General features: G+C 37.3%; 1 protein-coding gene and 1 pseudogene across 6 annotated transcripts in view; both read right to left on the reverse strand.

Annotated features, from left to right (window-relative positions):
• The window catches only part of IL1R1 (interleukin 1 receptor type 1), a 128,908-nt gene that overhangs the window by 4,099 nt on the left and 110,910 nt on the right, over window positions 1–13,899 (reverse strand). For 4 of the 6 annotated variants that reach the window (XM_030310344.2, XM_030310345.2, XM_030310340.2 and 1 more), the window contains 7 exons: window positions 13,306–13,540; window positions 13,007–13,196; window positions 11,815–11,983; window positions 9,806–9,871; window positions 4,386–4,503; window positions 3,353–3,504; window positions 744–887 (listed from right to left, as the gene is read on the reverse strand). In XM_030310344.2, the coding sequence (XP_030166204.1) occupies window positions 744–887; window positions 3,353–3,504; window positions 4,386–4,503; window positions 9,806–9,871; window positions 11,815–11,983; window positions 13,007–13,196; window positions 13,306–13,540 (1,074 nt within the window). Of the gene's footprint in view, window positions 1–743; window positions 888–3,352; window positions 3,505–4,266; window positions 4,284–4,385; window positions 4,504–7,960; window positions 8,095–9,805; window positions 9,872–11,814; window positions 11,984–13,006; window positions 13,197–13,305; window positions 13,541–13,899 lie in introns of those variants that run through there. The other 2 variants (XM_030310342.2, XM_030310346.2) reach the window with 2 other exon arrangements.
• On the reverse strand, window positions 6,367–7,979 carry LOC115510464 (annotated as a pseudogene).

The following is a 13,899-nucleotide window of genomic DNA, read 5'->3' on the forward strand; positions in this document are numbered from 1 at the left end:
TTAGATGTATTTGGATCCAATCTATCTGGACCAAAAGATTTGGTAAAGTCAATACCCCAAACATGCATTTCGGAATGAATTATTAATTTTGTGTGGGGGATGGTATGAACGAAGCAGCAATGCCAAAGTACAACAACTTTTTAAAGTGTTCATTGACAAGTTTCTATTTATTGTGCTTTACACTATGAAGGTGTTCTTATGTTGTTGAATGGCCATCTCAGGTGCAGAGATTGTCTATCTCTTGGTCTGGGAACTATCCTTACTTCACTGGTCTTATCTTCTTCCCCAGTGTCTTGGCCCTGAATTCTATCATTCTTCCTTTTATGTATAAATGCAGTATTGGGTTTTTTTTTTTTTTTTGCAAGATTTAAACAAAAGAGAAAGCGAGAGGTTCCCTGACACATGAAAATCATTATTTCTTTCTTTTGAAGACAGATCATGGGGTCATCTATGTCCTAACCAGCTTGGAGCAGGCCCTCAACAATGCATATTGGATTTACAAACAGATGCTCTCAATGCCTGTCTACCCCACCATTATGAACACTAAAGCAGTAACCTGGAAAACAATGCTATTTAGTCTATTCAGTTCCAAAACTACAATTATGTACACAAATAGCTACTATTCTTGCATATGCCACATTTCATTTTAAAATTTAAGTAAACACCCTCTCAGCCATCTTCTACATCGCTTGACTACCCCTTATCTCCAACAAGGAAATATTGCATAGAATACAAAGTTGTACCTTTTGGAGGGAGAAAATCATAACAAGAATCCCTGTACCAAAGCACAATGTCAACCTTGAAGATTTTGTAGATGAAAACAGAGCATGTAATTACTAGAGTTAACATGACAAACACACCGATTGTGTGCTTCTTGAAATCAGGGACTATGGCAGAAAAGAGGAAAAAAAATATATTAGAATCAAAAAAATTAAAAATTTGAGCATACCAAATTAAATATCATCATCCCAGAGAAACCATTTTTGGGATTGGCCTGCAATCCCAAATCCCAGATAATATTAACCTATTCATTATCACAACTTAGTAATGCATACTAATGTACAAAGCCGTCTAGAATTGATACTGTATAAAACTGAGGTGCATTGTATTAAATTTCCACCTAAATCTTATAATACAGTTGACCCTTGAACAATACAGGTTTGAACTGTGTGAGTCCATTTATATGCATTTTGTTTTTTTTTTTTACAATACTATACTGTAAATGTATTTTCCTTATGATTTTCTTAATAGCACTTTCTTTTTTCTAGCTTACTTTATTATAAGAATACAGTATGTGATACATACAACATACAAAGTATGTGTTAATCAACGGTTCATGTTATCCATCACGTTTCCGGTCAACAGTAGACTATTAGTAGTTAAGTTTAGGGAAGTCAAATTTATACTCAAATTTTTGACTGGGAATGGGGGTGTTGGTGCTCCTAATTCCCATGTTGTTCAAGGGTGCACTGTATAGAATAACACAGAAAAAATGCCAAAGACCATAGGATAGAGCACTTCAGAGTAAAACAAGTCAAAGTCACTCAAAAGCCTACAAAAGTTTCTGGAGGTACAAGAGTTAGCTGGGGAAAGCTGAAGTTTGGGGGTAAGGAAAGAAAGGGCTTAGGGATGCCATACAGTATGTTTCACTCTTCCACACTCTCTCAGCTTCACTCTCTAATTATTCATCCAAAGATTACAGCGGAGGAGGGACAGAGAAGTAAGGTGAAGGAGGGGTAATGGGGTGCGGTGTAGAGAAGAAAGAAGACAGTGGCTTCTAAATGACAGGGGCCATGCGGAAAAGAGAAATCTAACAGTTGCATCACTCTACTTTCCCAGTTTGGGTCTTTGATCCATCCGTAGCTGATTCGGGTATCAAACAGAAATCAGGATTGCACATTTTCCAGACTAATATCCAGTTGGCCCAATGAACAGTTCACATTTACAGCCTTAATTAGTGTAGCTTCACACAAGATCATGATACCTGTAGTGTAAATCTTCCAGATTTCTTGTTTTTATTCAAGGCCACCTTGATTATTCTTGTTCTGTTGCATTTCCATGTGACTTTTATTTTTTATTTTTATTTATTTTTAATTTTTTTTAACATTTATTTATTTTTGAGACAGGGAGAGACAGAGCATGAACAGGGGAGGGTCAGAGAGAGGGAGACACAGAATCTGAAGCAGGCTCCAGGCTCTGAGCTGTCAGCACAGAGCCCAACGCGGGGCTAGAACCCACGGACCGCGAGATCATGGCCTGAGCCGAAGTTGGCCGCTTAACCAACTGAGCCACCCAGGCGCCCCTCCATGTGACTTTTAGAATAAAACTGCCCACAACAACACACCCACCCGAACACATACCCACACTTGCACAAATACTGTTGAAATTTGGATTGGAATTTTTTTGAATCCATAGATTCATTTGGGGAGAACTGATATCCTTATAATACTGAGTCTTACAATCTATGAACATTGTATAACCTTAGGTCTTCTCTAATTTATCTCAATAATGTTTTGTTTCTTTTTTAGTTTGTATCACACTTTTGAACAGACTTTGCTAGACTTATTCCTCGGTATTTGATAATTGTTGATACTATTGTAAATGTAATCTTCTAAATTTAGTTTCTGTTTGTTGTTGGTATTTATAGACATACATAGAAATACCATATATATGCACATATATGCATATGTTTATATATAGACGGAAAGACCAGTGATCTTGCTAAATTCATTTACTAATTCTAATAATTTGTCTATAGGTTTTTAAATTTTCCTCCATGTACACATTTATAAATACCCTATTTTTAATTCAACTACAAACAATCAAAATATTACACAAAGATTTTCAATACTGTGTTCGATTACACAGTTGAAGAGAACTAGTGATTTCTGATTTCCTTTCTGCAAAGTGGATATTTAGGCTTCCCCTGTTCATCCATTATTCTGTCATTTACCTAAAAATATTCATCAGATACCTATGATATGCCAGATTTAAGTCACTACTAGCTCTGGATATAGAATGAATGGTAAGATAAATGGTCAGCACCATCACAGAATTTAAGTCAAGGAAAGAAAACTAAGTATGACAGATACTGTGACAGGGACACAGGGTTCTCTGAAGTATGTAATAGAGACACTAACCTCGTCTCTTTGGGCAGAGAGCTTGTTAAGAGCAGGCAGCAAGACAGAAAGCTTCCTAGAAGTAGTTCAGCTGACAAGTGAAAGAATAGAAATTTGCCAGGTTAAGAGGAATCCAAGAGCTTCTAAGCAGAGGAAATAGCATTGCAAATCTCAAAGTCATGGAATCTTGCAACAGGAAACCAAAACTTCATTTCAAATATTTTGTTGTTTACCTGGATGTATCAATTGGATATATGCTGAATTTATACCATCTGTATTCTTGGCTACACAGGTAAATGGATATAGATAAAATCTACTTTCCACTTCTGAAATATTAAGTACTGTGATGATTGTGTTCTTTCTTTTGGTTGAAGGATTTTCCACTCTGTTCAAAAGAAAGAGAATACATGAAGTTGTTTGAGTAAAACTACTACAACTGAGACATATACACATGGTTTATCTCTTTATTCGCCACATGAATTACAGCAGAAGTTATCACCAGCCCTAAGCACAGGGATAATAATCAGGCTGTTGGCAACACTGATATGAGATTTTATAGCCCAAAGACCACAGTCAGTGAAAGATTCAGTAGCAGAGATCATGTTAAAATTATCAGCTTCCAAGAAGAAAAAAATGGATGCACATGCTAGTCACCATGGGGCACTGAGAAGAACGCACGAAACAGGAGATTGGGACAGATGACCAAGGAGAATGCTAAGGAGTCAGGAGCTGATCCCTAGAGAGGAATCAGAAAGCCACTAGAGACTTGAGAGGTAGAGTGCCAGGCTCTTGGCCCACCTAATGAGTCTTTCCTAAACTGCTCTTAAAAACCCAGAATATCATGAAGGGTAATTCAGGAAAGTTGCTTCATTAGAATTCTGTAACACATCTACCTATGGTCAAGAGAAAGCCTTCCAAGTGGTTCGGAATTTACACCATGAGGACATGTATTTTTACCTTAAGTGTGTAAGTTCTTATAAATCCTGTTTAGCTCAGCAAAACTCAATATGGGCAGCAAAGGGTCAAGGGCCAGTCAACTGCCAACTAACTCTTGCTATTCAATGAAACCATCAAGGTTGTATAAAGCATGATATGAAGTGTAATACCAAAACTTCTCGGTTGCACAATAGGCTTTTAGCATACTTACGGCAAATAATCCTCCACCAACACTGGGTCGTCTTCATCAATTAATGACCCATTCCGAGCATGATATGAAGTGTGATACCAAAACTTCTCGGTTGCACGATAGGCTTTTAGCATACTTACGACAAATAATCCTCCACCAACACTGGGTCGTCTTCATCAATTAATGACCCATTCCACTTCCAGTAGACAAAGTCACTCAACTGGCCACTGACATTGCAGATCAACTGTAGCCTGGATCCTGCAAAGCAATGTATTTTTAATCAGAGCTATTGATTTTTATCTGATCTATCTAGATTAGTAAATGGCTATTGATTAAAAATTTTAAATTATAGACAAGTACAAAGAGAAAGAAAAATTGCCCTTAAACCTACCACTCGGAGAGAACCGTGATTAGTAACTTCATGTATCTCATTCTTTGTGTATACGTGAAATTTTTAAAATGAAACATTATTGTCTACTATTTATAAATATTGTATACTGGGAACTTCAGCTCACATGATCAGCCTTCCAAAAGAGGCCGTTTCATGGCTGCTTAGTATTCTGTAATACAGATCTACTATGATTAATGGCTTTTCTATTGCTAAACACAATTTGTTTCTAATTTTTCATTATTAGGATTAATATTCTAATGAACACCCTTGTGCATCAATATTGTACATATCCTGAAGTATTACTTTGAATCTGGAAGTAGAATTAAGAGATAAACATATTTAAAAACTCATCCTCCCTCTTCCAAATGAGACTGTACATATCTACACTTTGTCCAGCAGGGTATGTGAATGCTATCTCACCCCCAAGCCCCCAGATTCCAAATATATTTGCTTAGTCATTGTCCAATGAGAGAATTAAAAACACCATTTAAATTTTTGTGTGAATTTCTTGGGATACCTGGGTGGCTCAGACAGTTAAGCGTCTGACTCTTCATGTTGGCTCAGGCCATGATCTCACGCTTTGTGAGTTGAGCCCCACATCAGGCTCTGCACAGACAGTGTGGAGCCTGCTTGGGATTCTTTCTCTCTGCCCTTCCCTGCCTTTCTCTCTCTCTTTCAAAATAATAAAGAAAGAAACTTTAAAAAAAAAAAACAAAAACATTTCTGCATTTCTTGAAATCATGGTGAATGGACATCTTTTATAAGTTCAGTATCGGTTTGTTTTTAAGAACTGTTTGTTATGCTTACTGTCCATTATTTAATTGCTTCTTATATTAACTCCACTGCTGTATGGGAGCTCTTTATTCACTGAGGATATTAACGTTTTATCATACATGAAAACTATTCCAAATAACTTTCAGAGTTTGTTGCTTTTGTTTTATTTCGGTCTCTGGAAATTCTTTGATATCTCTCTCTCTCTCTCTCTCTCTCTCTCTCTCTCTCTCTCTCTCCATCTCTCTCTCTCTCTCCCCCTCCCTCCCTCTCTCCCCTTTTTTGGTCAAATTTCTGTTTTATATGTTTTCACAATTTTTTCTAAAAGCTTTACCACCAAATCAGGATAATACCCAAGTACATTTTCATTGAGGTATATAATGTTTTCATTGTTCTGACTGTTTTAGTTCTTTACTCTGTCTAGAATGTAACTGGGTATGGTGTGAGGGAGAGATTTAACTTCATGTTTTTATCCAAATAGCTCATTTATAATTTCAGAACCCCTTATTGGATAATAATTTGTAATGCCACTTTTGTCATAAAATAAATTATTTGGGACTTTCTTGGTTGAGCTAAATGTGTATAGTGATGTCAAGGGTACCACAATCTTAATTACTATAGTTTTAGGGTAAACATTGGTATTATTTAGAGCTCTTCTTGTCAATACTATTTTAATAATCTCATCATTTTAATATTCTGGGTGAATTTAAGAATCACTTGCAAACTTTTGAGCCCATTCATATTTTTGTCAGAATTCCATTAAAACTATAATTTTAGGGGATCCTGGGTGGCCCAGTTGGATAAGCATCCACCTTCAACTCAGGTCATGATCTCACAGCTCTGGGTTCGAGCCCTGCATGGGGCTCTGTACTGACAGCTCAGAGCCTGGAGCCTGCTTCAGATTCTCTGTCTCCCTCTCTCTCTGCCCCTCCCATGCTCACACTCTATGTGTCCCTCTCTCTCTCAAAAATAAATAACCATTTAAAAAATTTAAAAAAAATAAAACTACAATTTTAAGAGTTGATATCTTTACAATCTCTAGTTTTCCATACAGGAAAAACATACATTTCTATTAAAGTTTTCCTTAAATTGGTGTTTCTCAAGACTGTTTCCATTATTCTCCCTTTTGAGTCTTTTTAGACATTTTTACCCTAATTGACTACCTCCCCATGAATTTTTAATACCACAGACATACAGTATATCCGTTGACTGAGATTTTTTTCCTCTAAATACCAATTTTATCCCCACTGGAAACAACATAGCTCCCATTCCTTGTCAATATGCATGCTTTAAATCTCAGTTTTCCTGATATTTATATGTCAGAATTTTTTTCTCCCCTCTAAATCCTATTTATTTTTAAAAGATTTTGCCAAGAAACTATAGACATCTCTATGACATGTTGCAAACAGGATCTCTTTCCCCATTATGTTTTCTAGTTGGTTACTGCCAAACAAGTTCACCATTTTTAGAATATTGATTTTGTTACAAGCATTTTATGTATTTTAATGAAGTTGTTATAGACAATGTCCATTTAAAACCCATATCCCCAGGCCAAAAAGTACAAATAAAATTAAAAAGTGCAGTGTTCTGTGGTATACACTTGTGTATGAATAACTTTACTGACTGCTTATGAAAAGCAGAACTTTTCGGGGATCTTCTGACAAGATTTTTCTTTAATCTTAAAATGCTTTCTCTTCAGTGACACCATCTTTGGAGTCAGTCACTATTCTCACCATCTCTATGCCACCTCGACGCCAACCTGCTATTCCTCTTCTTTGGGGTCAGACCCCCAGATTTTAAAAGCAGCTTTAAATTAAGGAAAGGCCATTTGCCACAGCTCAGTTCTCTGAGAAACTTCCATCTCCCACTGAAAGCCACAAGTCAGGAGGGAAACAATCACATGCTGGAACTTCAGGGCCAGTTGGAAAGCAGTATGAAAACTCACGTCGGTCTTATTCACCACAAGCCTGAAGAAGCATGGTCCTGGAAAAGATGGCCCCTCTGTGCACACACGTAATTTATAAAAAGGAGAGGGCAAAGGAAGGAGACTGAGGCTCGATTACTAAAAATCAGCACCATGAAAACAAATGATAATGACTAATGGACACCAGAACTCAAATTACCAGAGGTTTTAACGAGGTGAGGTGACAGTCTTCAGTTCCATCTTGAACGCCACAAAAGAACTGTTTTTAAAAGTAAAAAGGGACTGACGGGAAAGAAGGAAAGATAAAAAGAATATCTAAACTGCTGAAGGACCCTATTTGCTCCTGATATCCTGATAAACCTCAATCACTTCTTCTTCCTCCATTCCCAACTCCTTCCGACTGTGATTATCAGCAATTCTCTGACCTTTGAAGAGAAGCCTGAGTGAATTCACTGGAACTCCCAGTCTTTGACAGTATGGTTCTTGGTGTTTCTTGAGACACGTTGTCTGTCCTCTTCACTTCAAAGTGAATCTCACTGCGATCCTGGCCAACCACTCTGAGTTTAATGTGTGCTCTTTCCTTCTTATCCCGCAAGTCCCCACTTGAAGGCTTTGACTCCTGGTCAGACATGGTGATGATGGCTTCACCCAGGGTCTCCTCCTCACAGCAGTGGCCTTGGAGAAGTAGGCCTTCGCTCTGGGATTCACAAATCTATCTCTTCCCCACAGCACACCACCACAGCTGGAGGGACTTCTGCTATACCTAGAATATTAATTTTATATCTGGCCAATTAGTAATATATTAATTCTAATTTTAATAATAAAGTCATTTTCTCCCTTACAGTAAGCATGACTTGGTTCCTTTACTTATGGTTGTATCGGTGGGCACTTCTGAAATATGTTAAGTAATGCTGGTTATGTGGGCATCTTTGTCTTGCTCTTGACTTCAGTGAGGGGGTCTATACCTGTAGAAGGTCTAACACAACAGTGGCTCACCATGAAGAATGTTAGTGACTACTGGTTTGAACTGATGTTATTTATTAAGTTAAGGAAGTATCCCTCAGTTCCTAAGTTATTTTACTGGTAATTTGTATTGAATCTTATCAAATGCCTGTTAGACCTACAGGGTAATCATAGGACAGGGTGATGGGTGCATCAGACCAACATGATACATTAAAATATAATAACATATGATATATTAAAATATGTTTCTGAATATGAAGCTATTTTTAGATTTGGAGATCAATGTCACCTAAACTATAGAGCTCTAAAGTGTACACATCTAGAACAAGAATTCTTAACAGGGGCTATGGCCACCAGGGCAAAAAGTGGATCTTGGGCAAGAAAATCCTTAGACATTGCAATGGTTTGTGACCCTGCAAAGTGCACGGTACATCAACAGATATACAATATATCTGTGGCATTAGAAAACTGAAGAAGGGAAGAAAATAGGGTGGGGGTAGGGTGAATGCCTTTTTAGGCTCTACAGGGGAGCAGTAATGAGGAGAAACAAAAAAGCATTGCTCTAGATTACTAGAATACTGCTCTAGATTCTATATTGGCTTATATGTAATTGTGAGTTTTCACATCTTTGTTTTTTTATATCTGTGAATGCCTTTATATTACCTCCCGCCATTAATAACTGCTTGGACACATACAGCATCCATTGGTCCCAAACTTTTACCTTCTAATCTCTGTACAACTATTCACGGTCTTCATGCAGTTACTTTCACAGAAGAGAACTTTATATGCCAACCTGGTGTTTGATCCTCTGATATAAAAATCTGTTTTTATGTTTGGGCCAGTGGTTTTCCATAAAATTTTCAGTGACAGCAGAAATGTTCTATATTTGTGCTAATGCAGTAATCACTTGTCACATATGGTTATTAAGCCCTTGAAATATGGCTACCACGACTGAAGAACTAGTTTTTAATTGAACTAAATTAACTAATTTACTTAATTTAAATTTACATGTACATAGTCACATATCGCTGGTGGCTATAGCATTGTATAGTTTAGGTCTGGATGCTTATAGGATTATGTCTTTGTTCCTGAAATAAAAAATTTTCACTGACTTGATGGTCATCCTAGAAAAAAAAACTTATCCTTTTTGGTCTCTTATCTTATTCTTCTGCCTGAAAACTTAGCTCTGGTCATAAGAAATCCATCCTGTACCAGTCAGATAAATTATACTTCTCATTTCTAGTCCTTTTGAACTTGGTCTTTGGCTAGTGTTTCCATGGGTAGTAAGTATCCACAGGAGAGTGGGGGTGGACAAATCAGACAAGGCTAGATTTTTGTCCTGAGAGGCAGGAAATCCAAAGAAACATTTAAAGACATAATCTGTGCCACTTTCCCACTAATGGTAGGTATATTCAGTAAATAATTTAGGTTATGTGTAGTAAAGGCAGAGTTTATCTTAATCTTGAGTTCAAAATAATGATTTCAGCATATTCTGATTGGAGACCACTTACCCAGACTTGCTTCCATTGTCTCATTAGTTGGACTCACAATTATAGGCTTCACAGGCTTGTCTTCCTCTGAAAGACAAACATCAGCAGGGGTTCTTAGTCACTTACAGAGCAGAATCTCAGCGGATGACAACAGTTAGCAAAATATACCAAAATATATCACATGGAGTCTGGCCAGATATTCCCCTGAGAGCCCAGCGCATATATGGCAGGAGAGAGAGGGCAAGAAGTGAAAGGAGGAGGCCACCACAGAGGCCACGGCAAAACCATGAACGCCTGCCAGAAAGCCTGGGCCCTGCTGAGCCCATCAAGTTTGGTGCTACAAACACACACATATCACCAGGACTCCAGACAAGTGCCTCTTCCTAAAGCAAATCAGGAAAAGCGAGTAGCTGTGGCAAGGTACTTCTGTGGATGAAGCATTAGTAACCAGAAGGACCGTCCAGTGCTAGACCTGCTTGTATTTCGTAATTTTAGTAATGACCCAAGAGTGGAGTGCCAAGAAATTTGGCATCATTTATTAAAAAGGGTGGAAAAGTATTAAGGAGCTCCAGAAATCCATCTGAGTTTTATTTACAAGAAGACGGACTTCAAAGGTTGATCTGTAGCCAAGCCTGAGAAACTATGAGCTGGAATGGCCAGGATTCCACCATAGTCAAAACAAAACAAAACACAAAAGGCAAAAAAACAAAAACAACAACAACAAAGCAAACTCCATCAGAGCAGGATATTGTCTCTTTTGTCCCCTGACGTATACCTAGAACAGTGTGCCTGGCATAGAGTAGATGCTCAATTAATATTTTTGAATCTGCCTTTATGAAAACAAAATATGACCTCATCTCTGATGAAGTATATTATTTCTATAGAAGGGATCAGAAAATGAGACAGAGGGTATTTAAAACATATTTGACCTATCTAAAAAATTCCCTAGTTCTCTCTAAAATTCTGTCTGCCGCTCTGGTTGCCATATGTCAAGAAAGAAGAGAGAACTGATAAAATCTCAGGATGGTAGTGATATAAAGACTGCTGGAAATTATAATGCACTGGTGCTTGTAGGATGTGGGCAAGGAATTAATTTTGATTCGATAAAATTAACGTTTAAAAAATATAAATTATTAGATGATTGAGAACACCTAGCTATAGGTAGGGTGATCATATTTTGGAATTACCTGAGATAGTCCCCATTTTTGCCTCTAGTCCCAGCATAATTACTAGTAAGACTCCTTTAACTTTTAAAGTCCTGGTTAAAGTAACTCTTCTATTACTGAAAGCTTACGAAATCTGATACAGAAAGGTTGAACATTCTGCCCATCTCCAAGTAATGTAGGAGTGCATTTTCTTGTAAAATAGCTTCTAGGGGAAACATAGTTAATAGAGAATTGAAAGCCTCGAGAAGATTTACTAGAAAAATCATCATACACCTTTTTACTTCTCCTCTGTTCTGCACCAGGCACATGACCACAAGTTGAGCATACCTGATTGCTGATCTCCCCAACAGTCTTGGAAGGTTGTATCCCATTACAGAGGAGGAAACAGGCTTAGAGAGGTCAGGCGAGCTAACAAGAAACTAACAAGAGGTAGAGAGTGCTCTGGGAGTGCAACATGTTCCAAAGCCCATCAGCGTCCACCCCATCACACCAACAACCCTCACTGCTACACACTCAGACTCCCCAAGCGAAAGACCTTGGAACTACTCTTCCTCATACACCAGCCACAGGGAACCCCAGAGCTCTCTGGAAGAACCATCTTTAGCCATGCCAAAGAACAAGCCTCTTGCTTCCATTGGAAAACAGCTCTTAACTGTTGGTCGAATTAGCCCTGCATCTGAGGCAGGAATGCAAAACACAGACGCGGTATTAGCAACAAAGACTAAACTAACAGCCATGTGACATTTGGCAAGTCACCAAGCTGCTCTTGGGTTTAGCTCTTCCATTAACAACGAAGGGAATACTAGAATCATGATTTCTGGGCCTTCCCAGGTTCAAACTCCTAGGACTGGAGCTATGACTCACCTAGAGTGAGAAGTTCTATAACCCGGGTAATACGATACTGCTTTCCCAAGTATGTATAGGATGCTTGACAAGTATAGTTCCCCTTATGTGCTGCAGTCACATTCGTCATGATGAGTCTATTTGTCAGTCCAGTAAAGTTCACATTGTCAAGTAGTAGAGGTTTGCAATCCTAGACAGAGGGAGAGGAAGGGAGTATTGAAAACCAATTAATGAATTCCCCCTGCCTACCAGCAAAAGAAACTCTGTTTTTTCACATTGGTAAATGTTTTACAAATGTGTCTATTTATGTGTATGTATGTGTATACACACGCACACATATGTATACATGCACATTTATGTTCATATATATTCATACATATGTGAATTGAAAACCTCAGGAGAATTTACAAAAATAATCTCACACGTCTATTTATTTCTCTTCTGTTTTGCACCAGGCACATGATCACAAGTTGAGCACATGTATGAATACATGTATGACCATGTTCCTTACATACAAGTTTTAATATAGTATGTTTTTGGCAATACTCACAATTACATTTCCAGGATATCAAATGTTTATGCCTATGAGCCTTGCACTTTGAAGACAAGTGAAGACAAATTTATTTGCAAGAAAAACATGTTTGAGGAAAGAATGCTAACACCATATTTTCTTAGTAATGCTGTACTTCCTTTCTTCATTGACATTATTTATTTTGTATTTCTTCACCCCTATAAGATGATTCCCTACATAAGCTCCAACCAACTAGGTAGAGCGAAAGTACCAAAAAATGTGATGTGTTCCATGGAGTGCTAGCCAATCCACTTTCAAGATAGTCATAGAAACCACTAAATTATTTCAGGATCACTTAATATTTTTAATAAAGCAAAAATACATATGTTTTATGATAAATAGGGATTTCTTAAAAACCTTAAATTTATAATCAGTCTTATCATTAAATATCTTTTATTTCTACTATACTTTTCTCAATCTTACTAAATCAAATAAAACTAAGAGAAAGTAAGATTTTTATTAAGCTGCAAATTAAATGTATGTATTCTTACAACTTTTAAAAAAATTTCTAATAGGTTTCACACACAAAAGCAAACAACATGTCACATGAAAAAGTCCTCTGCAGATTCACCCTATGGTCCAAGACAGAAAACTGATTTTATCTGACAGAAAAGTAAAATACCATATGTAATATAAAATTACCTTATGCCACTGTATTTTGGGTAACTCATACTTTTCGTCTCTAAAAAAATCCAAATAAGGACACACAAGTTGTCCATCTCTTGCAATGGGTAGTTTCTGTGTAAATATAGCTTCTGCATTGTAACACAAGTTAGGTTCATGCTGCACAAACTTAATAGCTATTTTAATTTTGAGGCAGTAAGTTGAATTTCTAAAACAAATCAAAATAGATGAATTAAGCACCATTAAAGATGTTTCCATCCTTAACGACTGCAGCCACACAGAACACATGTTTGTAACATTATTAATCCCTTTCTTACCTTACTGCACAATAGTAATGTCCCGAATCCTCTACCTTAGCGGGAACAAACCAAAGTTTATCTTTGTGCTGATGAATCCTGGAGTCTACTTCCATAGATATAGGTGTCTTGCTGTCATTTTTATACCAAATTATAGTGCCTTTCTTTTCATTCGGGTTAAGAAGACATGAACGAACATCAATTTCATACGCAGATGAAACTAAAACTACTTTTTCTTCACGTTCCTCACAAGTATCTTTAAAAGGGAAAAAGGGAAAGCAATTTCCATGAGAAATTCGTCAGTGATTTTTAATGTAATATCTACATATAAACACATCAATTATAAAATATATCAATTCATATTATATGAGTTTTAACGGCTTTATGATTAAAAGTATAATCTTGGGGGCACCTGAGTGACTCAGCTGGTTAAGTGTCCAACTCTTGGTTTCGGCTCAGGTCATGATCTCACGATTTGTGGGTCTGAGGCCTGCTAGGCTCTGTATTGACAGTGCAGAGCCTGCTTGGAATTCTCTCTCTCCCCCTCTCTCTCTGCTCCCCTTTGCTCATGCTCTTTCTCTCTCAAAATAAATCAATAAACTTAAAAACATTTTT

This window comes from Lynx canadensis, chromosome A3 (assembly GCF_007474595.2).
Source record: "Lynx canadensis isolate LIC74 chromosome A3, mLynCan4.pri.v2, whole genome shotgun sequence".
NCBI classification, from domain to species: domain Eukaryota; kingdom Metazoa; phylum Chordata; class Mammalia; order Carnivora; family Felidae; genus Lynx; species Lynx canadensis.